The sequence below is a fragment of the Mizuhopecten yessoensis genome, unplaced genomic scaffold (assembly GCF_002113885.1).
Source record: "Mizuhopecten yessoensis strain PY_sf001 unplaced genomic scaffold, ASM211388v2 scaffold716259, whole genome shotgun sequence".
Lineage (NCBI taxonomy): Eukaryota > Metazoa > Mollusca > Bivalvia > Pectinida > Pectinidae > Mizuhopecten > Mizuhopecten yessoensis.
Genome location: NW_018480027.1, coordinates 427,917 through 454,779, shown reverse-complemented (window position 1 = coordinate 454,779; position 26,863 = coordinate 427,917). Strand labels below are relative to the sequence as shown.

The 26,863-nt window shown below is 38.1% G+C and overlaps 1 protein-coding gene across 2 annotated transcripts in view; it reads right to left on the bottom strand.

The window, feature by feature from the left end:
- Positions 1-1,390: 1,390 nt before the first annotated feature.
- The window catches only part of LOC110442393 (UPF0415 protein C7orf25 homolog), a 196,287-nt gene continuing 170,814 nt past the window's right edge, over positions 1,391-26,863 (bottom strand). For both annotated transcript variants that reach the window (XM_021485979.1, XM_021485977.1), the window contains exon 7: positions 1,391-1,917. In XM_021485979.1, coding sequence (XP_021341654.1) covers positions 1,804-1,917 — 114 coding nt within the window. In that variant the 3' untranslated portion in view covers positions 1,391-1,803. The remainder of the gene's footprint in view (positions 1,918-26,863) is intronic.

The following is a 26,863-nucleotide window of genomic DNA, read 5'->3' as shown; positions in this document are numbered from 1 at the left end:
GGAACTCATGTTAGATCCTATATATCTTATTCAGCTCTTGTCATCATATATATCGAATACCTCTTATCAAGTTCTTAGTTCCAATTTTTTAATTTTAAATATGAATATGCCAGAGGTTCTATTTGTTTCTACATATTTTATTGGTTTTATAAAAGCATTCATTTGCATTATTTTCAAGAAGTGTTGAACGGCATATGAAGTTTTATATATCCCACATTTTTTTTAAAAACAACCCAATCTACTTTGCATGTTGTCTGTTGCCATTGGCAACAGCCGAAAATTAGAATATCCCTACAGGCAACACTTTCTGTTTGTTTAATGGAAACACTAATGAACTTTTCCTCATGTTTTCATTTAATTACAGTACAAGAAAGGTCAAAATATTGTTTTTATTTAGGAATACAAACATCTCATTTTTAGTTTTCCAGGATATTATTTAATGTAAACAGATGTTTTAGGATGTTTTAGGGACAAAATTAAAACAAGTAGCTCTAAAGGCCCTTACTATACTCACAGGTTATTCAATGTCGTTACCAGAAAGATATCACATCTGCATACACTTTCTGTTTGTTTAATGGAAACACTAATGAACTTTTCCTCATGTTTTCATTTAATTACAGTACAAGAAAGGTCAAAATATTGTTTTTATTTAGGAATACAAACATCTCATTTTTAGTTTTCCAGGATATTAATGTAAACAGATGATTTAGGGACAAAATTAAAACAAGTAGCTCTAAAGGCCCTAACTATACTCACAGGTTATTCAGTGTCGTTACCAGAAAGATATCACATCTGCATACTTACAAACTCTCCTTAATTGGGAGGGAGACTCCCGATTTTGGACCATGAATTTGAACATTTTCAACCAGTGAATTTGCTAAACCATTCCTATTTTATAAGATCTGATGATTTCATCAGAAAGAACAGTTCAAATGAATAGGGTGTACATAATTAAACACAATTTATCTATGCTTTTAATTCTGAGCACATGTAATCCCCCACAGAAATTTCAAAAGTCTGCGAGTATGTACTGTGACCTTCAAAGTGGATAACAGAAAACTTTCTTATTAAACAGGCTGAACAATGGTATTCTACACCTTCTCAACTTTGCTGTCAGATTTTAGTATTTGTTTCTAAAGTATCTAGGAAATATGGTATGGGTCATTCTGTTCATTTCAAAATATTTTTATTAAACATATCTTAACTGCAATCAAAATTGGGAAACAGGCATAGCCTATACAAGCACTCTCCCTCTGGCCCATTCAAACTACTGTATACAGGGAAACTCTTCCCCCCCCCCCCCCCCACATGATAAATTTGCCCTCATTTACTTCAAAAAGTCAAAAGTAAACATTGAAAACAGCGTTCGGCTTTAAGTCTCTTAAAATTCAAATTTTATCCAAATCATTGACAAAATAACATTTTTTTTTATGAATTCAAAAAGGTAACAAGAAATTAGGCTTGGGCACAGAATTCATGCCAGAGAATAAGAGCGGTTTTAAGAATACGGACCAGATCACTTAATAATGTCTTTAGCTTTTGGCATTTATCATTCAGTGATGTCATCTTTTTCTCGACATATTCCTTTAGTGCTTTGGACAGTTGTCAGTCAGTACTGTAGCTTCATTTTCCTTCAATGTCTTCTGTCACCGATCTTTGAACTCTAGTTGTTAAGCATTGTGACATTTTTTCCCATTGACTTTTATCAGAACTTGAAACACTAGTCATTCGATGATGTGGCCATTTTCTCCTATGTGTATGTCACAGCTTGGCAAAAAAGCTATTTAGCAACTGAGCCTTTTTTCAAAATTTTCTTTCAGAGCTTGAGGCACTCAGGTCATCAAGTGGTGTTGCATTTTTCTCTTTGTCTTCTGTCAAAGCTCGCGATGAATGGCTGTAGATAGCAAAGGACACACCCTGCAATACAAACAGCACAAAATAAATCATTACAAATAATAAGAGGCCCAGTGGGCCTGCATCGCTCACCTGGTATGAATCTCACACTTGTAATCTTAAAAGTGGACTAAAATATAGCTACAGGCAGAATATCAGTATTTGATTCATAAGAACCTATTAAAAGATTAAAACATGACGCCTGTGGCCTTGAATGTCAAACAAGGACATTAGGTTGAAAGTGGGTCAAGGTCATTCATTTGAACAAACTTGGAAGTCCTTCATCCCAGCATGCTACAGGCCTAATATCAGTACCCTGGGCCTTTTAGTCATTGAGAAGTGGTTTGAAGATTTTACGACATTTGACCCCTGTGACTTTGAAAATGGGTCAAGGTCATTCATTTGAACAAACTTGGTAGCCCTTATCCCAGCATGCTACAGGCCCAATTTCAGTACCCTGGGCCTTTTTATTACATAGATTCTGATGATTACAAACTGTGGGGTATTACGTAGATTCTGATGATTACAAACTGTGGGGTATTACGTAGATTCTGATGATTACAAACTGTTGGGTATTACTTATACGCAGATTGTGATGATTACAAACTGTGGGGTATTACGTAGATTGTGATGATTACAAACTGTGGGGTATTACGTAGATTATGATGATTATAAACTGTGGGGTATTATGTAGATTGTGATAATTACAAACTGTGGGGTATTACGTAGATTGTGATGATTATAAACTGTGGGGTAGATTCTGATGATTACAAACTGTGGGGTAGATTCTGATGGTCTGATTTGTTTGTACGATCAGGGTTTAGGATTACAGACGTCACAATTTCATGAACACAATAACAATACTGAAACATAAAGTTCTTATTGCCATGGAGACATCACATTCATCCCAGTCTCTTCAACATCCCTGAAGAGTCGGACATAAACACCAGATACTGTAGGAAGAAATACATGTCACCCCTGGTGATCATGTAGAAGATAGAATGTGACAAGATCTAGTACTTTATACCAAAAATGAAAGCCTATTTATTTCAATTATCTGTAAAGTGTGAAAAAGATATTAATCTTACAACAATTAGCTAACATTAATATTCTAAAGACGTGCCCAATAAGCATTGATCAGTAGGGATTGATCAGTCAGCCTTATTTTCTGTAAATTGATGGAATGACACTCCAAATACAATCTACTATCCCTCATTGACAGGACACACAAGACATTAATTGAGGCTTATGTACATAAGCCAGGTTTAAATGGACAAATACTGTTTCTATTAATACTAGTCAAGCCTCGATGGACTAGTCTGCAACATTAACCTAAACATTGTGTATATATATGATTGTCAGTGACAATCATGATCTGTAGGTTTTTCATATAGGAACATCGACCGTATACATAACCATGGATGGATGACGGGTTTCGCGCCTACATGAATCCGCCCTTACGGGTTTCATCTCACTGACGGAAGTCAGTGTTCGGTCGGCGTGAGGGAAGTTGCCTTCCCTCGGGGGGTGGTTTGGAGTCGTCTATTCTATCCTATCCTTATCTTGTGGTGTAATTTGGAGACGACTCCTTGGTCCGAAATGGTGTGTCTTGCTGGATGTTGTATCTGTGATTGTTGCTCCTTAATAATGTTTTTGTGTCGTTGAGGGGACTCGAAATTGGCCAATGTGGCTTATATTAGTGTATATATGTACTTAAAAAAGAAAAAAAAAATTTGTCTATTTGTAAAGTGTATTTATTGCATATATTCCTGTTCTTATAGGGAGGTATATATATTATATTTGTTATGTACCTCGGGTCTCTTACTGCCGGTTGAGCCCGACAGTAGGGAAACGTCTCTGCTTCCGTTAGGTACAGTACTTTGTTTCCTTGTCAGATTTGGCCGGAGTTTGAGATTATCCGAGGGGTCCCTATGGTGTATGCAGATATTTACCCTTTATTCTCTGGTGTATGTCTTATTTAAAAAATAAATAAAAAAATAAAATAAAAAAAGGTTATTAGTATTTGGTCTTATGGGGGGTCTTTAAGTTGTTGGGCTTATACTATATTTGTTTTATTGGAATTTTTCTTATATATAAAAAAAGGGATGGGGAGATCACCGGTCGTATCATATCATGGCATTGGTCTAGGAGGAGGGCGTATCGTATCCAAGCTGTCCGTTTTTTATATCCTACTCTATTTTGGTTTTTTTTTTTTATTTTGTTCCTATATTTTGGAAGTCCGTCGAATCATCGATAATAAGTGTAATCTAATCTATCCCTATCCTCTGTGTCGGCGTTAACGCGCCTACTCTTTCGACAATACACAGAGGGATTTTTTACGTGCAGGTTGGACCCTCCTACACGGGACACCGTTTATAGTCCCCTCCGCCGGACTGTGTGTTGTTGGTGAGTGGTTAGTATCATGCAGGTGGTAGTTAATCTTGTTTTTGGCGTCCATTCTTGTATCCGTTTCCAGTCTTGCACTTGATAAAAAAACTTTTCTTCTGTATCAATGTTCTCTTTCTTATACAACTTTCCTTTAGCTTTCTTCTGTAACTGTTCACTTTTCTGACTTTTATAATTATTTGGTGAGTATTAGTATAAGATAGTTGTTGGTGATGAGACGGAATAGGTAGGTGTGACGAGTTGTGCATTGGTGAGAGTTATCAGTAGGTAGAGGAGAGTTGAGGTTGTGCAGATATGGGGTGTTGAGAGCGGGGCGGGGGTTTGTCTGGTTTGTGCATTGGGTTTTTATTTAGAGTTTTATTAGTGCTTATTTAGTTATTAGATCGTCAGTTGAAGAGGGGGAGGGGTTATGTTGTTATAATTAGATGTATTTGGTGGCTCAATGGTCGAATAGGGGTTGTTTGGAAGGAAAAAAACCCCAAAAACCCAAAAAAACCAGGTTCTAATGGGTATTGGATTGGAATTTATTTTATTGTGAAGGGGGTGTCATCAGGGAGCTATCGGGTTCGAGTGGTTGTTGTAAATATTTCGATCCTACCTGAGCTAGATTCTGTTCCGCTATATATGTTTGAATAAGCCGTGATAGAGGACCTGTTCGCTTTTGTAAGCTCGGTTTTGATTGGTTGTATGTCAAAAGTAGGGGGTGTTTTCTATGAGTTGGTTCGAGTGAATTTTCGATCCTACCTGAGCCGAACTGTGTCCAAAAAGTTTGTTATGGTTGATGATGGGAGGAGATGTGTTTGTACGTTATTGTGGGTGTGTTTGTGAGAATGTGTGTATAGTTGTACAATGAAACAGAGTAGAATTGTTCAAACTAACAAAAATAAAGCAGCAGGTATATATATTACATAACCAGGGCCTGAGCGGTATATGAAGAGAGTGACCGGTCACGTGTTAGCTTATCGCTGTCTGATTGGCTTAGAGGATTCTTGATAGCTTGCTGGTCACTTTTTCCCCAGCGTCCGGAGCTAAATGACCAATCTCATAAGTTTTATTTTTCGGGTTTAATTTTTGCACTACAATATACACGGATACGCATAACTACCGTCATACTTATGTATAAGTGATCGAAGAAGTGCTTGACGTTTCAAACAGTGTTTTCAGACACCAGGCTTAACGATGCAGACGTGAGAAGATGAGGATGGGATTTTAACATTTGCAAACTTTCGAACAATGGCGAGTCGTAGGCCAAGATCAAAATCTAGGAATGTGCCATGGGATTCTTCCAATCCAGCCAATTGGACAACTTCTCAACTACGAGACGAACTAATTAAGATAGGGATAACCCCTCCTTCAGCTGGAATTACGAAAACGGGTTTGAAAACTCTGTACTGGGAAAATTCGACGAGAGGTGTTTCTGTCGTGAATGATACAAGCGTGAGCGACATTCCGGATCAAAATGGCACAGACGAACTTCGTGTTGCAAACGCAAACAGGAATTACGAAAAATTACTTCGGGACGCGGAGGTTTTGTCTACGCCGCGTAGAGATGGTAGTGATTTGGCCTTACATCAAGCGCGTAGTAATCCGATGGAAGTCCCGCAGAATCAGTCCAACATGGCGGCGCCCAGTGTCATCGAGGGAATGCTGGCATCCATGCAAACGATGCAACAGACCATGCTTGGACTTCAACAGACCGTCCTTACGCTGATAAGTGGCAAAGACGGACATACAGCGGACACGCCTAGCCCACCCACAAACCAGGAATACACCCTGACGACGGCGTACGAGTCCCTGAGGCAGGACCGAACGAATCACGTCGCTACAGGTGGGTGCTTTTCTATCAATTCAGAGGGGATATCATCTGAGAGTATCCCCCACATTGACATCGTGTCGGACAGTTACAAAAAGAAAATTTTAGAAGGGAAATACGTGAATCTGGCCGCACTACTCATCATTAAATACGAGACAGACCGTCCTGAGGACCGGCAGAAAGGTGTGAACATTAATCTTTTCAAGGAATCCGAGGATCCTCGTCTGCATAAATCCCTGACAATATCTGAATTCATAACAGCTTTCGGGAAGTTCAAAAGGGTTATGTGTACAAAGTTTCCCGAGCGCCGAAACGAGCTCGACATGTATGAAGCCAATATCATAGAGATTTCCAACGTCTATGGGCAACGTTTCTACGACTATCATTGCCAGTTTGCCATGAAGGCAGCTGCCGCCCTCAGAGACAACAACCAAAAAGTTCGTTGGGAACTGAAGGACCAAGGTCTCCTAAGTATGGTTGTAGGCAACACTAGAGTTAACACTTGTCAATTGTGTGGATTAACTTCCCACTCTACTCATTTCTGCCCACGACAGAGGGAGAAGTACAGCCATGGCCAGCACAACAACAGTTATTCATCACCCTATGCTAAGAACACAAAAGGGGACAAGGAAACAGATAGACTTGGACGCCCCAAAGTTAAGGTCAATGGAGCTGAAGTTTGTAACAACTTTAATGAAGGCGTGTGCCAATACGGGTCCAGTTGCATATTTACTCACATCTGTTTGAAATGCAAAGCGACTAGCCACGGGGCTAAATCATGCAGGAAAACTGGAAAAAATCAAGCAGAGAGCAATAATCAATGACTCAAAGTTCAAGCTACCACACCCATCAACGTTAACAGACTCCGGTATGAGCTTAAAGGCCATACAGACAGGAAATTCGTGAATTATTTGTGTGATGGGCTTACCTACGGTTTTGACACCATGATCACCGATAACCCTCTACCAAATAAGGAATGTAGAAATCTTCAGTCAGCCTTGAAAGATCAACAAACTGTGACAACCTTAATTAACAGCGAAGTGGCAAAAGGATTTCTACAGGGTCCTTATGACAAGCTCCCTTTCTCAACCTACAGAGTGAGTCCCATAGGTGTGGCTTATGGTAAATACTCGGGGAAAGCCCGTCTCATAGTGGACTTATCTTCACCTCATGATGACGAGGAACACCCCAGCATCAACGACCTGATTGATAAAGATAGTTGTTCCCTCTCATACGTACGTATAGAAGACGCCGTTAAATTGATTCAACTATTAGGTAAAGACACAACTTTGTGCAAAACTGACATATCTGATGCATTTAACTCATTCACCCCTGAGATTTCATAATGAACTATTCCACCCTTTGAATTGGAAGAGTTAAAATGTGTCATCAGGGGTGAATGAGTTAAGCTGTTACCTATACACCCATCACAGTGGCATCTGTACGGCATATGTTGGCAGAACAAATATTGCTATTACACACGCTTGGCTTTTGGCTGTCGGTCAAGTCCGAAGATTTTTGACAACCTTTCATGCGCCATCTGTTGGATTGCACAGCACAACTATGGAATTGCACATATATTACATCTTTTGGATGATTTCATCACTTTCGAAGAACCAGGAAAATGTGGGGATAGGAACATGACGTTGTTGTACCATATTTTCAATATCTTGAACATTCCTATGGCGCTTCATAAAACCTGTGGACCGGAGACAGAACTGGAGTATTTAGGTATTATCTTGGACTCGCATAACATGGAGGCCAGACTACCGGAAGACAAGTTAGAGAGGGACATAGAAATGTTGAAATCATTCCAAAATCGACAATCATGTACAAAAAGAGAATTATTGCAACTTTTGGGGCATTTGAATTTTGCTAGCAAAGTAGTGCTTCCAGGAAAAAGTTTTGTATCTTATATTATCAGGTTGTCTACTACAGTGAAAGCCTTACATCATCATGTTAAAATAACCAAGGAGTGCAGGGAGGACATTAGGATGTGGCTAACTTTTCTGCAACGTTGGAATGGCTCAACTATCTTCTATAACCCACAAGTCATAATATCTGAGGACATTCAATTGTACACAGATGCGTCAGGCACCCTGGGTTTTGGAGGGTACATGCAGGGAGAGTGGTTCGCACAGGCTTGGCCAGAGATGTTCCATAAACATATACATAGTTTGAAAGACTTGTCTTTGGCATTCAAGGAACTTTATCCTATAGTAGTAGCAGCATTGATATGGGGTCACAAATGGAGAGGCCTACGTATATTGTTCAGGTGTGACAATACAGCAACTGTAGCCATTCTTCAGAAAGGACGGTCCAAAGCGTCACATATTATGCCATTAATGAGACGTTTGACTATGTGTGCAGCTTTTAACTCTTGTCATGTATTCCAAGCATGTACCAGGCAAGCACAATGTAATCGCAGATTCATTGTCTGGTTTACAGATGGCAAGATTCCGAATGCTAGCTCCAGAGGCCAATGCCCTTCCGTGCCAAGTACCACAGCCTGCAGAGGTCTTCTGGGACTAGACTCCGTCGTAGAAGACCTATGGAAGACAGCCGTAGCTCCCAGCACTAGACAAGCTTATGAAACTGGGTTTAAAACATTCATCAGGTTCCTCCTGATGGCAGGTACTTGGGCCAACATAAATTTGACAGACATGCAAGTCACAGAAGAGATGCTTATATACTTTGTGGCTTACTGTTATAGTATCAATCTGTCGTATGCTACTATTAAATTATACGTGTGTGGGATCAGGTTCACGTGTCTAAGACACAACATTTCTTATCCTAGCAATGCTAACTTGAGTCGTATGCATGCAGTGCTAGGAGGTGTTAAACGAACTCGTACTAAGGTTAGCAGACCTCGGCACCCTATCACCTTTAACATACTCAAAGATACATGTGAATATCTACGGAGGAACTCAAATTCTTTTGAAGACTTGATGTTGGAGACAGCATGTATCGTGGCTTTCTTCGGCTTTCTGAGATGTGGTGAATTTACTGTTAACAAAAAATTCGAACATAGTGTTCATTTGTGCGTCAATGACATGACTATAGGGGATGAATGTGTAAGGTTACATCTAAAGAGCTCCAAAACCGACCCGTTTAGAGAGGGCGTAACCTTAAAATTATTCAAGACCGACAGTGTGATATGTCCATATGTTACTTGTTCCAAATATCTCTCAGTCAGGCAACGACAGACCAAGGCACCAGAGGATCCTTTGTTCGTTACTGATAATGGTAATGCCTTAACACGGACTATCTTTATTGAGAAATTCAGGCATGTACTTGAGTGCATTGGCATTAACTCTGACCTGTACAATGGTCATTCCTTTCGCATAGGAGTGGCAACTTCGGATGCATACTGCAGATATATTAGAACACCACAATCCTGCATTAGAGATGCACAGAAAGCACTCACCCATACTTGATAGAACATTATAATTAACAACTTTGTAACAGTAAATGTAACATAATTATAGCTTACATATAGTCTGACGTATTCATACGCCTATGTTGCTTTATCAAGTGCAGGTTGCATACATACATGTGAGGTCAGCATGTGGCTGCTCATATATATATATATACTTATATACGTTACATATACTTGATTGTTGGCACAACATTCAGACTGATGCATACCAAAAAGCGAGGTCAGCAGTTGGCTGCTCGTTTAAGATATGTGACTTTTGATAGGGCAATACACCTTTGTACGTATACTATACAAGTATGAGGACAGCTTTTGACTGCTCATACTCTCGTAGATAATATGACCTCTATAGAGAGTTATCACTATGTCTTTATATGCTATGATTATAGATATGACGGCTTCTTTTAACAATGACTCGCGTATGATAACTGGAAGTAACCGTATGATAACTATAAGTAACTGTACATGTATATATTTGTTTTTATCTTGTTGTTGGGTTGGGTTGTTTTTTTTTTTTTTTTTTTAAACCTAACATGCTTTCAGTAAGTACACTATGCTTTGTAAATACGTTAATTACCTAGGTCAAAAAACTACTTCATATCTATTAGAAGCAATTTTTGGGCACTCAGTTACATTGTTCACATAATACAACTAAGTGCTGGCCTTGTTTTCCCCAAAAATTTGATGATATATTTATTTCACTATGTTCAGATATTAATGGAAATTATTCTATTACATAATATTGGGATACAACAACGCAGGCGGGAGCAATGTATCAAAAGAGTTACAGCCAGTCTGGGTAAAACATAAGAATTAAATAAAGTTAAAACATATAAGACGCTATTCCTCTTCGGGTCTGGCCGGCAATGCACCCAAAGAAGTAGATAAGGCGGAAACGGCTCCACCACTACTTATTACATCCCCGCACCCTATTTAGTGTAACAGCAAAGCCTGCACACATATAGAGAACCATGTAATTGCCAGCTAGTCAAGGAATAGCGTCGACACTCTATACCGTTACTGAGTTTGCCCAAGAAATGCCAATTTTTTATGTTTTCAAATTGTATGTCAATGTATTCTTTTGTATGATGGATATATCAATTATGTGTTATGTAGTTTGACTTTTCTATATATTTTATATATACAACAGTAATTAAATGTTGTACATTAACTACTTAGTTGTTATTTGTTCTATTTAAACTCTCTGTAGAGACAACAAATAGAATTAGGTTGTCACAATCTATTTTCATAATGCTATCAGATGTGCAATCAAAGACATACCGTAACTTTATTTTGATAGTCATGCGTTTTAACGGTGATACTTAAGTACTATCATCCCGGAGAGTTGAATTTTGTTGATTCGTTTGAACAAACTAATCATAGGAAGAGAATTGTAACAAAGATGTTGTTCAATTCAACTGTATGCTGCGGAGTGCTGCCAACGTCATTTAATATCGTTGCTATGCCACTGTACTGAGTCCCTGTACCAGTAAAGTCACGATCATGTTTAAGATGAAGTCTTTAAAGCTTAAATGGTTGTTACAGCTATTGGAAAGCCGGGCCTAGAAAATTTGCTCTCACGCAGCGAACTTCATTAGCAATCTGTAATCAGACTCAAGTCTTACATTTCAATTTTTCAATAATTTCTGTGGAGGGGATTTTGTGCTGTAATATTTAGTTATTTCCACTAAAATTGTGTTACCATCAAGTGGTAGATACAGACTGCCTACCACGTACAAAGCGACCAGTTGTTTAATGGTTCATGAAAATAATTGGAGGTTAATGAAGAAATCTTTCTCAATAATTATCACAACTTTTAATTATGAACCAAACATGAATGAATGTATGGTTATCGAAATTGTCCAAGTAGTTAACCTTGTTTTACTGTTGGATCCGTTGATAATAATAAACTTGTCTTGAGTGGACAGACTGCAGGTGCATTCAATCAATCATAGGCCATAACTTGAAACATTATGGTTGGATAATAGTGATTATCAAACTCTTTTAAGCTTTGATGATTATTGAACTTTTTATAAAGATTGAAGTTAATCTGTCAATAATTACACAAGATATTTAGCGTATATGGTGAACCCGCCAAACTACACCTCATGGGAAAACATAATACTCCAATCTTCAAAGGATGTACATGTATAAAAACTCCAGAAATTAATTGTCAGCTTGCAAGGAAACCTGTGACAATAAAACTGAATATTTTGGGAAATTTGTTGGATTAAAAAGCTGTGATGTGGAGAAGATGTGGATTAAGGTAGAAAGCATGCACTTTCTAAGGAATTCCTACCAGAGTTTTCGACCCGGATTGATTCAAATCTGATTTTCTTTGCCAGTCAATTAGTCACCATGTTACCAGCATATGGAGAAAGAAATTCGCTCTTTTAAATATGGCATTCCTCAAACGAGCCAATATAGCTCTTCCTCAACAACAACGTTAACCTATATTTCCAGAAAACAGTTCAATGCCATTCCTGCACAAGGGATACACAAACACTTATTGTCATGTTTGTAATGGGAAACCCATAAAACGTTGCCCAAGATGCTCACAAACTATACAACTGGTTAATACCATAGATGATTGGGTGCCCATAAATCACTCACCACATCAGTTTGCCCAATTTCCCCTGACATTTGTTGCTTGTGTTCCATGCTGATTGACGTCTTAATTGTGTTATATAAATACCATAACACCGCCCTCCCCAACGTTATCTAGAAGTAATTATATGGCCATTTCGATATCATACCCTATAACAGCATGAGGGTTCCAAAATCAGCTTGTGGGGCCGATTGCCCTGAGCTTTAAATGACATATTGGGACTGAGGGCTAATAGGGGTATAAAATAAACATTCTAAATATATCTGTCAGCTTGCATGGAAATATATTTAACTAAACGACAATACAGTTGTAATATTTCGAGGAAATCTGTCCGATTAAGTAATGAGTTTATTATATGGCAATTTTGATGTCAAACCCTCTAACAGCCTTAGGGTTTTTAATATCAGAATGTGGGGCAGATTGCCACGAGGGTTAATGAGAATGGGATTGAGGGCTTTAAATAAGGGTAAATATCCTAGAAAAAAAATCTGTCAGCTTGCATGTAATATATTTAACTTTGCGACAATAGAATTATAATATTATAAGGGAAATCTGTTTGATTAAGCAATCTGTTTATTATAATATATGGCCATTTTGATGTCAAACCCTTTATCAGCCTAACTGTACATGTCTTGGTATCAACTTGAGGGGCTAAAAAGTCCTGGGGATTGATTGATATCCTAACTGAGGGCTTAAACAAGAGATCCCAGAGGGATCTTAGCGCCCATCATTGTACCATCTTTATTAGTTCTATGTCAGTTTGATCTTTTCTCTTCTTTTCTCTTATCTGTTTGATCAGTTTGCCTGTCCGCCATCTTAATCAGTCTGTTGATCAACCTCAACAGTTAACATTCACTGAACAAGGACCAATAGGGTACCTACATATCAAATTTGAGAAAGATTCCTCCAGTACATTCTGAGAAATAGTGGTAACAAACTTAAACTGTAACAAAATGACCGCATCTTGCATTGGTGTTCAGATTAGTCCAAATATTTGATAAGCATAACTTAAAGAACCAAGAGGAACCCTTCTGTGAAATTGGAGAAAGATCACTTTAATACTCTTTTTGAGCAATACTCAATAAGATCACCTGCCGTCCATCTTGGTTTTCAAATCATCCCCAAATTGAGAAATGCAGAACTAGGGGCCATGGGAAACCTTCATGTGAAATTTGAGAAAGATCCCTACAGTACTTTCTGAGAAATAGCGCTGAAAAGAATTGTCAGACAGAAGGACGGACGGACCACGGACGTAGGGTAATTTGAATAGCCCACCATCTGATGATGGTGGCCTAGTAAAATATAAGGGGCATGATATCAAAATGGCCATATAAAAACCTCTCAATGCATACAAAACCACATATTATTTACACCATCCTATTATCAGCTTCAGGGGCTTAAGGTTGTGGGGGTATATATATTGGGACTGAGGGCTACTAACTCATTCACCCCTGAAATTCCTTGTATAATGTCTAATCTTTGAATTTGAATAGTTCAAACCTGTCTTCAGGGGTGAATTAATTAGGGGCTATGATATCCAAATGGTCATATAATAACCTGTATTTCTATACCAACAACACATATTACATTGCCTTCCTATTATGATATCACTTCTTCATCACTTTTATGTTTACCTTTTCACTAATAGACCAACTTTTGTTTGAGATTCAACACTTATAAAGACAGATGGATCCTTTTTTTATGAGTCTACAAGTAGCCTATGCATATAAGTATTTCTGTGAATGTTTAACCTTTTCTTAAACACCAAATCTCTTGATGGTAGAATGTGTTTCTAAGAAATTTTGACAATTTTACCATTGTTGGGAGAGTTTCTATATCAGATAATAAACCTTTTGATGCTACAGAACCTGGAACTTGATTCTGACACAGTTTACCATTGTTGGGAGAGTTTCTACATCAGATAATAAACCTTTTGATGCTGAAGAACCTGGAACTTGATTCTGACACAGTTTACCATTGTTGGGAGAGTTTATATATCAGATACAAAACCTTTTGATGGTAGAACCTGTTTCTGTGACTGATAAGCTGATATGAAAACTTGGTCTCTGAGACACCTAAATTGTTCATTGGATTATCTCCTTTTATTTCAGACAATATTAAATGGAATCTTCCCTGGCTAAGGCACTTTCAATTTGTAGCGGAGTAATGCAAAAGAAATACCTTAGCAGGCAATGATAAGAGTTTAATAGCCGTGCCGACTGGATAGACAGATAGAAAGACAGACATGGTGAAGACAGATGGACAGGCTGATAGATGGATATATATGCTAACATAATGATCAATACTAGTACTGATACATCATATGTTGAGGGACAGGTAAACAGGCAAGTACAGCTACAGGCAAAATATCAGTGTTTGATTCAAAAGAATCTATTGAAAGATTTCAACATATGACCCCTGTGACCTTAAAAGTCGAACAAGGACATTAAGTTGAACAGACTTTATAGCCTTTCATCCAAGCACCCTCTGGCCAAATATCAACACCCTCGGCCTTTTGGTTATTCAGAAGTTGTATAAAGATTTCAACACATTTGAACCCTGTGACCTTGAATATGAATAAAGGTCATTCATTTGAAAATGAATGGTAGCCCTTCATCATAGCATGTTACTGGCCAAATATTATCACCCTAGGCCTATTGGTTATGCAGAAGTCCTCAAAAGATTTTAACATATTTAATTCCTGTGACCTTGAGAATGGACGAAGGGCATTCATAAGAACAAAGTTTTTAGCCCTTTATCCAAGCATGCTACTGACCAAATATCATCATCATGCTGAGAAGAAGTTGTTTAAAGGTTTTCAACATATTTGCCACGTGACCTTGAATATAAGCCAAGGTCATTTACATTTGGTAGCCCTTCATTCCAGCATGTTACTGGCCAAATATCATCATCCTAGGCTTTTTGGTTACTGAGAAGAAGTAATTTAAAGTAAAAGGTTGACACTGGACGGATGCTGGATGCTGCACCACGGCATAATGTAACTAGAACAAGAGGCCTAAAAATATGTTTCATGTATTTATTTACTGTAGTATGCATGTTTAGATGTTAAAATAACCCTAGGACATTTCAATGTTCTCGTACAGGTACATGTACATGTAGTTGTTTAACTTCCATTTATTAGTTGTAATTTCCAATGCCTACCTGAAATCAGACCTTGATTGTAGTTCGAAACAGCGAGAAATTCAACCCATAAACATTTGGTTCATAAATAGAATCAGAAGTACTGTATTATAGGGGAAATATTCTGGACTTTGCTGTACGATTGACACATCCAGTAATTCAAATCTTTGAAGTTTGATCTATAAAAATTTGACTGTAGTTCACTAGGGTTTTTCCCACATGCACCATAAATTAAAACGACTACAATCTGAGATGTCAGACTGAACACATGTGGTATTGCTTTTATTACATACTTACAATTGTTCTTTTTATGCAAATTATATTTTCTGCAGACAATAGAGTATCATAAGTTTAATTGATCATATTAATGTCCCCATTATCTTCCTGAACTCTTTAACCAAATAACAACTGCTGACAGAATGATGTTGAAAACTGAATAATGATGTCATGTCACCATATTATAAAAACGGTTTCAAAATATTAATATATCGATATCAACCACGAGTTCAAGCTGAAGAGGAATTCTGGCTACCAAAGGTATATGCAACGCCTTATATCATCACAGTGTGAAATATACGATCTCTATTGCATGGCCTGAACCAATATCACAACAGTAAGATTCACCAGATATGTAATAAAATTTACTACCGCAGCATTAGTAAATGTTAATGTGAATGTTTCTGACTCACACCAGAAATAGATCTAAAAGCCAAAATAAGAGCAATTTTAACACCAAACTTCCATTGGCTGTGAAGTCACGATAGACAAAGACATGCAAATGAAGAAGAAGACAAACAGACACCATGACAGGAAACCTTCATGTGGACAGGAAAGCTTCATGTGGACAGGAAGACGGACAAACAAGTGAAATCAATGGACAAGGTCGACAAACATGGAAAAGTCAATTAAGCAATACACCTCTGGAAGTCAGATATTGCATTAGTAGATATAACCTTGCCTTGTTGACATGACGGCTACAATTACTGAGTACCGACTAACAAAATGGACGGAGAGTGTATTGACCTTTGCGACACAGTAGCCACCGTGTCTAGGTAGATCGGAGAAAGCTGGTTAAAGTGAACATTTCCTGGCCCGTAAGACCCCAGCCATTAACCATAATACCAAACTAATGACTACCCTTCCTGTCCGCAGGGTGTCTCACACAATGCCACGGAAACCAGGCAAGTCTGGGATGCAGTGTGGGAAGATTCTAACTGATACTAATGATATTCTCAGATCAATTGGTTCACAGCAACATCAGAATGTAGAGTCGTAGAAATCCAGTCATTTCTTCCGAATTACTGAAGAAGCTCTTTTTAATTTATCTGTATTTGGAAAGGACGAATCAGCAACTGAGGCAGGTGTCAATTGTGATCACCCCTGATTTTTGTTTTGTCTGTAAATTCATTTGTATTCCCGTACAGGCAGAAAAAAATCAACAACAAGACTTTCTCAGGTGGCAGTCTTCAATCTCAGTTATAAATGTTTAACTACTGTGTACTTATTATCTGCCAATGAATGCTTAACCATTTTAAGTTTGTGGTAAATTTTGGGGGTGAAATAGATACAAAGAGAAAACGAATGTCTGCAAAAGACATGAATGACCCATAGAAGGCCTTCTGGTTGACCTATAAATAGCAACAGTGACCTTTACATTGACCGTGGCACCCTGAAATACCAACTCATCCATCATATTCTCATATCTGAACTTGGTATTTGCTTTGACGAAAATTTGTTTAGAAATGAAGTTGATAAAGTCATGACAACGAATTGCCAATCAAAAGTGAGGTGTCGACACAACCAAACAGGACTGAGTCATGAGTAGCATGGGTACACCATAAGCCCCCATTCCCCAATGAAATAACAAGACATAAATGCTGTCATGGAGGCAGAGGTAGACAAACTGACCTAAATTGTATTAGGATGTGTATGAACTGCATACGGGCCGGAATTGCTCACCTGATATTAATCTCACACCAGTAACCTTCAAATTAGATCAAGGGTTAACATATTACAATGGGCTAAATTACCAGGTAAACAACTGGCCAGATACTACCATCATGGGCCTTTGGTTGGTTAGCAGAAAGGATTTGTGTTTACTATGATCCTGAAAGTTGGTTGAGGTTATTTGTCAAACCAAACTTTGTAGCCCTTCATCCCAGCATGCTACTGGTCAAATGTCATCTACTTGGGCCTTGGTTATTCACAAAAAATTGAAAAGCTTGAACACTTTATCATATCTGACCCTTGTGACCTTGAATGTGGATCAAGGTCAACGGTCTGAACAAAATTTGTAGCCCTTTGGGCCAGGTGAGCTAAAAAAGCTTTAATTAAATCATACAAAGTAGTAAATGTATATGGAACACAATTGTAAAAGCCCATCACATCTATCAAGTATTTCAGAAAACATCAGGAATTTATGGAAGAAATGATTTTAGATAAAAATAAACAAAGGACCATAACTCTATATACATAGGGGCACAGTGCAGCAGACTACCACTGATTTGTTTACACCAGATATCACGGTCACATATGATGTCAAGTCAAGAAACTGAAGGCGACAGAATTCTAAATTCACTGGCTAATCTGATACTGGAGCTCAATGACCTTATTTACAAGGAAAATCTGTCTCAAGACATATCAGAAAATCAACCCTGCGGCACAGTTGAACAACCTGAACAGGAGGCACTCTATAATGAGTTGGAACAGTCAACTTGCCAATTTGTGGAAAAATTGAAAACTCCAAATATGATGAGAAAAACTTTGTCAGATTTGAACAAATTTTCAACCTGAATGAGTCTAGAAATGAGGAAAGCCGTACAGATTGAAGAATTAGACCCAAAGGAACTTGACGGAAACCTTGCATTATTTTTCATGAATGCCACCAAAACAAATGGTGATGAATACTAACGGACACTCTAAAAACTAGTTTGGGTTTTATTAGATTTGTGTTGAATCTAACTTACAGTGTTGAGGTATATGATAAATAGAATAAGACATGGTAAAATCCATATCACATGCCATATCAGCCCTCGAACAATATCAGAACTCGGGCTAAAGCTCGGGCAGAAATCTGTTACTGGTGATATCATATTCAATATAAATACACAAATCTCCCAACAATTTCTGAACAGTTAAAAGATGAAATACTTATAAACCTCATGTAACATTTGTTTTGCATGAAATTGATAAACATTATTTAGCTTTGAAAACATTTCAAAGAGCACTGAATTTGCACGTTATTGGTGCAAATTCCAATCATATTGAAATGAAACTATTTGATTGTTATTTTAGCAATTCCAGTGGTTTTCTGCACCATTATAAAAAAATTGTAACAGAATTTTCTAGTAAAAGAAAGGCTTCAGTTAATTAGCAAATGTCCCTTTAAGGTCATTGCTTTCTCAAACTTTGTAGTACTCCATGAAAGCAACTTGCTGGCCAAATATTACGACTCTACGGCCTTGTGGTTCTCTGGAAGAAACAACGGAGCATTACACGAATTTTAACCCCTTCAACTTTTTAAGTCTTTGAAGCACTCCAGGTTAGCAGACATACAACAAGCTAAATATCATGTGTTTATGTTCTTCAAAAAGTTGTTTCAGCATTTATCATTAGTTTGGCCCCTTCAAAAGGGAATATAGATCACCGTAATATTTCTGTTTACAAACTTTGGAGCACTCCATGCCAGAAGCTACAGATCAAATAGATTTTTTCTAGAAACTTCTGTTCTTCATAAGAAGTTATTTAAGTACTTCTAGCATATGCTATTATTTTGCCCCGTTTGCTGGGCTCCATTTTGGAAAGTTAATTGCCGATTTTCATGGTTCTAATGTCTAATGGTTCTTGAGGAGAATTTTTAAAGGAAAACAAAATGGAATGGACAGACGCCATGTGAATTAAAATGTACCAAAATTATGGATTGGGGATTTTAGTATTACCATGACCTGTCCTTTATATTGGAATGTAATAAGTAAATTATCCTTCACTAGTCAAACAAAGAAGAATTCTCTATTCTGCGGCAGCCTGTAAGGTGTTAGGTGTGTCTAGGGTACAAAGAGTTGAGACTATTGATTGGAACAGCGGTGTGGAGACACTGTTCTGAGAGCTGTACAGCACTGGATAACGGCTCTCCTAACACTCAATTTCAATTCCTTTGTAAAATTTTATCTGTTTATTCCAAATGCATCTGAATTTGTCTGTTTTCAGTTCTGAATCTGACGTCCCAAATATTTAGCGTTACGCCTTCACGACTAGGAGATATTTCATCAGACACCGTTCACCTGCACTGGACATTCTCTTCCTATACCTAGAAAGGTTAACCCATGACATTAGGGAACTCACAGAACTTAAATGGTAGCCACTTTCAGACTTATCAATTATTCAGAGAGCCTGGTGTTTTTTCCCTATCCTGTGGAAGACATGGTATTTCCAAGCTTCCTAGCTTCTTTTAACATGCCTCAATATCACTAGGGCAAAATTATCAATGTATAAGGGGTTTAATATTTAAACTATAGTGGTTACCCAGGCCAATACATATAGAACTGGACTGTCCAAGGCCTTTTGATTACCAGTCTGACACGTGTCAGTGTTTAACCCAGCCCAATAGATATCAAACTGGACAGTCCAAGGACTTGTAATCCCCGGTCTAACACATGTCAGTGGTTAACCCAGGAAAATAGATATCAAACTGGACAGTCCAAGGACTTGTAATCACCGGTCTAACACATGTCAGTGGTTAACCCAGGCCAATAGATATCAAACACGACAGTCCAAGGACTTGTACTCACTGGTCTAACACGTGTCTGTGGTTAACCCAGGCCAATAGATATCAAACTGGACAGTCCAAGGACTTGTTCTCAATGGTCAAACACATGTCAGTGGTTAACCCAGCCCAAAAGATATCAAACTGGACAGTCCAAGGACTTGTACTCACTGGTCTAACACGTGTCTGTGGTTAACCCAGGGCAATAGATATCAAACTGGACAGTCCAAGGACTTGTTATCACAATATCAACATGTGTTAGACCAGTTAGTACAAGTCCTTGGACTGTCCAGGTTTATACCTATTGACCTGGGTTAACCACTGACATGTATTCGACCAGTGAGTACAAGTCCTTGGACTGTCCAGTTTTATACCTATTGGCCTGGGTTAACCACTGACATGTGTTAGACCAGGGAGTACAAGTCCTTGGACAGTCCCAATAGATATTAAACTGGACAGTCTAAGGACTTGTACTCACTGGTCTAACACGTGTCAGTGGTTAACCCAGGCCAAAAGGTATCAAACTGGACAGTCCAAGGACTTGTACTCACTGGTCTAACACGTGTCAGTGGTTAACCCAGGCCCATATAGATATCAAACTGGACAGTCCAAGGACTTGTACTCACTGGTATAACACGTGTCAGTGGTTAACCCAGGCCAATAGGTATAAAACTGGACAGTCCAAGGACTTGTAATCCCCGGTCTACCACGTGTCAGTGGTTAACCCAGGAAAATAGATATCAAACTGGACAGTCCAAGGACTTGTAATCACCGGTCTAACACGTGTCAGTGGTTAACCCAGGCCAAAAGGTATCAAACTGGACAATCCAAGGACTTGTACTCACCAGTCTAACACGTGTCAGTGGTTAACCCAGGCCAATAGATATCAAACTGGACAGTCCAAGGACTTGTACTCACTGGTCTAACACGTGTCAGTGGTTAACCTAGGCCAATATAGATATCAAACTTGACAGTCTAAGGACTTGTAATCCCCGGTCTAACACATGTCAGTGGTTAACCCAGGCCAATAGATATCAAACTGGACAGTCTAAGGACTTGTAATCCCCTGTCTAACACGTGTCAGTGGTTAACCCAGCCCAATAGATATCAAACTGGACAGTCCAAGGACTTGTACTCACTGGTCTAACACGTGTCAGTGGTTAACCCAGGCCAATAGGTATAAAACTGGACTGTCCAAGGACTTGTAATCACCGGTCGAACACATGTCAGTGGTTAACCGAGGCCAATAGGTATAAAACTGGACAGTCCAAGGACTTGTACTCACCGGTCTAACACGTTTCAGTGGTTAACTCAGGCCAATATATATCAAACTGGACAGTCCAAGGACTTGTACTCACCAGTCTTACACGTGTCAGGGTTAACCTAGGCCAATAGATATCAAACTGGACAGTCCAAGGACTTGTAATCACTGGTCGAACACATGTCAGTGGTTAACCAAGGCCAATAGGTATAAAACTGGACAGTCCAAGGACTTGTACTCACCGGTCTAACACGTTTCAGTGGGTAACTCAGGCCAATAGATATCAAACTGGACAGTCCAAGGACTTGTACTCACCAGTCTAACACGTGTCAGGGTTAACCCAGGCCAATAGATATCAAACTTGACAGTCCAAGGACTTGTAATCACCAGTCGAACACATGTCAGTGGTTAACCAAGGCCAATAGGTATAAAACTGGACAGTCGAAGGACTTGTAATCACCGGTCTAACACATGTCAGGGGTTAACCCAGGCCAATAGGTATAAAACTTGACAGTCCAAGGACTTGTAATCCCCGGTCTAACAAATGTCAGTGGTTTAACCCAGGCCAATAGATATCAAACTGGACAGTCCAAGGACTTGTTATCACAATATCATCATACTTTACCATGCAGTGTAATATACATTATTATACCTTCTGTTAAAATCTCGTAATCTGATTGGTTGAGAAAGATGTGAACGTTTTCAATGTTACTTGCTCGTTTTACAAAAATAAAGAAGACAGGGTGACATTCCAAAAAATATCACCTGCGCCAAACGTATGCGTGCACAGTTCGTCCCAGTGCCAGGGTGTTATTCCAAAAATTGTTACATGCGCCAAACGTATGCGTGCACGGTTCGTCCTAGTGTCAAGGTGTTATCAAATCACGTTCATGGTTGGTTCATTCGTCAACTGTTGAGATGAAGTCTTGGTTTATGTCAAATCAACACAAGGACCTTTAAAAATGGTGAAGTGGTGAAACACCTAAACATGACACTCGGTATAATAAAATAAAAATCACATTCGTGAGAGGGCGATATTGCATATTTTCACCCCTCGGAAAGAATTGTTGACCTCGGCTTCGCCTCGATCAACAATGCTCCCTTGGGGTGAAAATATGCAATATTGCCCTCTCATGAATGTGATATTTATATATCATCAGGGCTACATTTGTTTCCCATCCTATGAAGCAACCTGATCCTAATCAAAGGAAACAGGAACACAGGGCATTCAAACCTGTCTGTCCAAAAGTTAAACCCTATACTATTGAAGCTGCTTGCTTTCCAGCTAATTATGGGAACACTGACTGCAATCTCCTATTCCTAGAACCCTTTACTAGCATAGGCTTCTGCTTAAGCAGGAATACAGAATGGGAGCAGCCTTCTTTATATAATCAATGAAATGTGCATGCTTTTTTTCGATCTTAAGCAGAAACATTGCCTTCAGCTGTCCACTCCTATACCTCTAACTTAACCCATTCAATTCTAAAGTCACATTTGAACCTTACCATATCAAAGACAGGGCAAGTCCAGTTTAAAAGTTTAGGAGTAAATGAGTTAAGCAGGGACACAGATTGGGTGCCTTCAACCATCTATTTTTCAGACCTTGTATTTCTGAAATGGGTTCGTTTTCATCTTAGGCAAGATTTTGACATTGAAATGCATCATCTTATTTATTTTTTTATAAAATTTTAGGTGCTTATAATTATATACTGCTTTAATTTATCACAACCTAGTTTGTAGGTCATCTCAAAGCAGTTCACAAATTATTATCTGTGGTTATAGGCGTTTGCCTTTGCAATCAGCCAGTACCTTTCTCAACTCCCTGGGGAGCATACAGGCTGTGATGCCATTTTGGCGCTCACAGCTAGCATTCAACAATTCTAGCACTTCCCAATCATGTACTAATTTACAGCTGAGTAGACTAGAACAAGCGGAGTAAAGTATCTTGCTCAAAGATACAACACAGTGCCATGCCATGACTCGAACCTGCAACCCTTCGGTCACGAGCCTAGTGTCCTACCACTAGATAACTGTGCCTCCTATTAAAACCTTTTACTATTTAAATTGCATTCAATGCTTCAAGGTAAATAGCAGGAACACTAAACTTGGATGAACTATCACAAAGCCCTATATAATCCAATAAAACTGCATGTTTTAAGTTAATTACAGAAAGTCAAGCCTGCTTCCTTTTCTCCAAAATCAATTTTGCTTTTTCGTTTAGATTTATAGAGTTATTAAAATTTGCATCATTGCATATTGAAGGTGATGTATGAAAATCATACCCTGGAAGTTTGTTCCTGGAATACATGAAGCACTACTATACTCAACCTGATACAATAACCCTAGCTTTATACCATTAAACCCTAGTAAACTGGCCGTTTATACATATGTAGCTTTAACTTGTGGCTGTACTGCCTCCAAATCCCCTTTCCTCCAGAGCCTGTGGTATTTCTCTTATCCCCCCATACATCAGCTTACGGTACCTACCTCATACATAAAACAATATTTTTGTATGCACTTCACAAAGTCAGGTAGAGTGGTAGTGACATTATGTTTTAAACTCAGGTAAGTTTGGTTACGATCACCCTTATTATGTCTGTCAGGCAAGACACATAGACTAGCTTTTAACGCCTCATCACAGCATGTAAAAATAGCACTTCTCACCGAAATAGAAGTAATGTTTTCAAACAGAAATAAAAGCTGTGCGTTTGGTGCAATGTGTCGACTGTATTGGTGATTTAGCACCTTACATGTTAGCTGCCCTGATTGGAGAAAGAGACACTGATTTGTACTCCCACCAGGCCTAGTGGCTGGTTACCCAACGAAAGGTAGTCCCCTGAAGACCCACAGCTACACTTGCAAAAACGTTTTCATCAGTTTTGTTTTATGTGTGATGTGTACTGTCTTTTTGACTGGAATGATGTACTTTATGTAACTTGTGAAGTCCCTATGACAGTAATTATATATGTGATGTCACTCATGAAGAATTGTAATCCTCCTCTTCCGTTTATTGAATTTTCCTCATAAAGACGTTCCTTGGTTGATACGGGTCAGACAGCATCAGCTGGTGGGAATGTAACTTAATCTTATTATCGTAGTTCTCTCTTACTCTTCTATATCTACCAACAAACAAAGGGTGAGTGTCCTTTTCTACAGGCATCAATTCTCCAGGGATTTGGTTGTATGTACAAGGAAAAGGACTTCCAATACAAATGTAATTTGCCAATACATTTTATTGCCTTCTTTCCATTTTATACATATCATATTCTGGGGTTGAAACTGTTATCTGACCTAAAGGTCTTAGCAAACTTGATAATACAGCTAACACAGAAAAAAAGAAAACAAAGTGATTTCACTGTAAACATATAGAGCAACGGAGGGTGTTATCGACAGGGGGGTATTATCGACCCCCGGTTCTATTCATCTCGTTTTGGGTCGATTACAAACCATTTTTCAGACACTCGGTGTTTTTGATAGGTACACTTACCTTTTTCGGTAAACTTTTTTTCCCCAAAGAGAACATTCGATCCTGTTTTTAAACCTTCCTTACGGGCCCCGATAAGACATGTTTGGCACTTCGAATTTATTAACATTTTTTTCTGAACTATTTGTCACATAATGGTGTAATCCAACTTCACTCATGAAGCGTCTGCAACGTTTTTCAGCGTATTATCTACATCCGGGGTATTGTTAAGGTCGGAAATAGGGTTGTCGATAACTGCCGCAATTTGGGGATCGGAGGTAGTTATCGACAGTATGTAAAAAAAATACCAATGAATTTTTGTTTTATCAATTAAAAGCATATTTTTATGAATGACTTATACTTCAAAGTTGCCTGTATGATTTCAATATATATATTTCGTGAATTGTGAAAGGTGAGAACATGTGCCTGACAACAATAGTATGCTAAAGTCTATCCAGTAAACAGACATAACTTTACAAGCATAACTAAAATATTAAAAAATCCAAATTTCTCAATAAAATCCATGTAGATATGTCTTGTAAATATGCTCAATATAAACTGCAATTACAAATTATGAAAAATATCAATATTTGAAGACACTGCAGTCATATATAGACAGAATATAATATTTATGAAAAGTAATCAATTACATAGATCAAATGTTGATGAAAATTGTTCTGTTAGACAGGAGGTATATAACTAATTATCTTGTGAACATTAAGAACCTAAAAACATTTCCACAATGATTATTTCAAGAAGATTCAATTATGTTTTCTTGAATTAAATTTCTGATATCTCTCAATGTAGGATAAATGCATCATAATTCAAAAAAATTGGGCTGTTGGAATGCATCACTGGGGATCAAACTAATATGAAATTGGGGTGGGACACCATATTGAAAGGGAACCAGAAAATGTGTTTGATCAAAATGCCGTGATGGTGACTGTTTGTGCATGCGAGCAGAAAAGGGAGCGTGTTTGTTTACATTTATGACTTAACATATCACTTGACATGTTTATACCTTTTTTAAGCAATTGGACACACGTCAGAACAAATTAATGTATAATTAGAGATTAATAATAGAAATAATTAACATTTTAATTTAGCTGTCGATAACTACCTCCAGCTGTCGATAACTACCCCTGTCATTAATGCCAACAAAACAATGATTTCTCCCGCGATTCGTCACATGTACGTTTATTGCAGATGATGAAATAGAGTACGTTTCCTGACTTCTTCGAAATGCCATCATAAAATAACTTACGCAAAACGGTAAACTGGAAAAACAAATTTGAAGCTTAGACTGTCGATAACTGCCTCCATTGCTCTAAAGAAACATTTTTAAACAAATGATTTACAAATATTTCTACCTCTCTAAAGCTTCAAAAGTAAATAAAAATGTATATCACTTTCAGATTTTTTTGGTGTTGTAATAATGTTTATGATGTGCGGTTCTACCAGACAAACCACAAACTATACGAGCCAAATAATAAAACCAGTAATACTACAAAAGAACCCACTGAAATTGGCCGTTTATTCATGCGCCGGTTGCAGCAAATTGGTTAAAGTGTAAAAACAAACGAAAGATATTATGAGATCAAACAAAGAAATCCATTCGCCCTATAAAATACTCCAAATAAAGAGGATCAAACCCATACCATCAATGTAACTAAATTGACTTTGTATTTAATAAAAAAATTTTAATCACATGAAAACTTTCCATCCATCACAGGAAATACATTTCATCTATCAATTGAAAGGCAAAATAACTCTTAGAGCAAGACATTTAAATTTCAGTATGGAACATTATGCAATTCCAAGAGAAAATAAAACAAGAGGCCCATGGGCCTTAACGGTCACCTGAGTCTACAGTATTTATTTTTGTTGTTGAAATATGTACCAATTTGAGTAAAAAATAGTATAATGTTAACTTAACTTTGTCAGGACCATGAGCTGATCATTCCTAGACCAATTTTAAGTGAGATCGGCCTATTAGAACTTAGTAGCAAAATAGCGGCCATGGCAGCCAAATTGTATTTCTGATTGACCCGAAAAATAACAACACTTTGTCAGGACCATG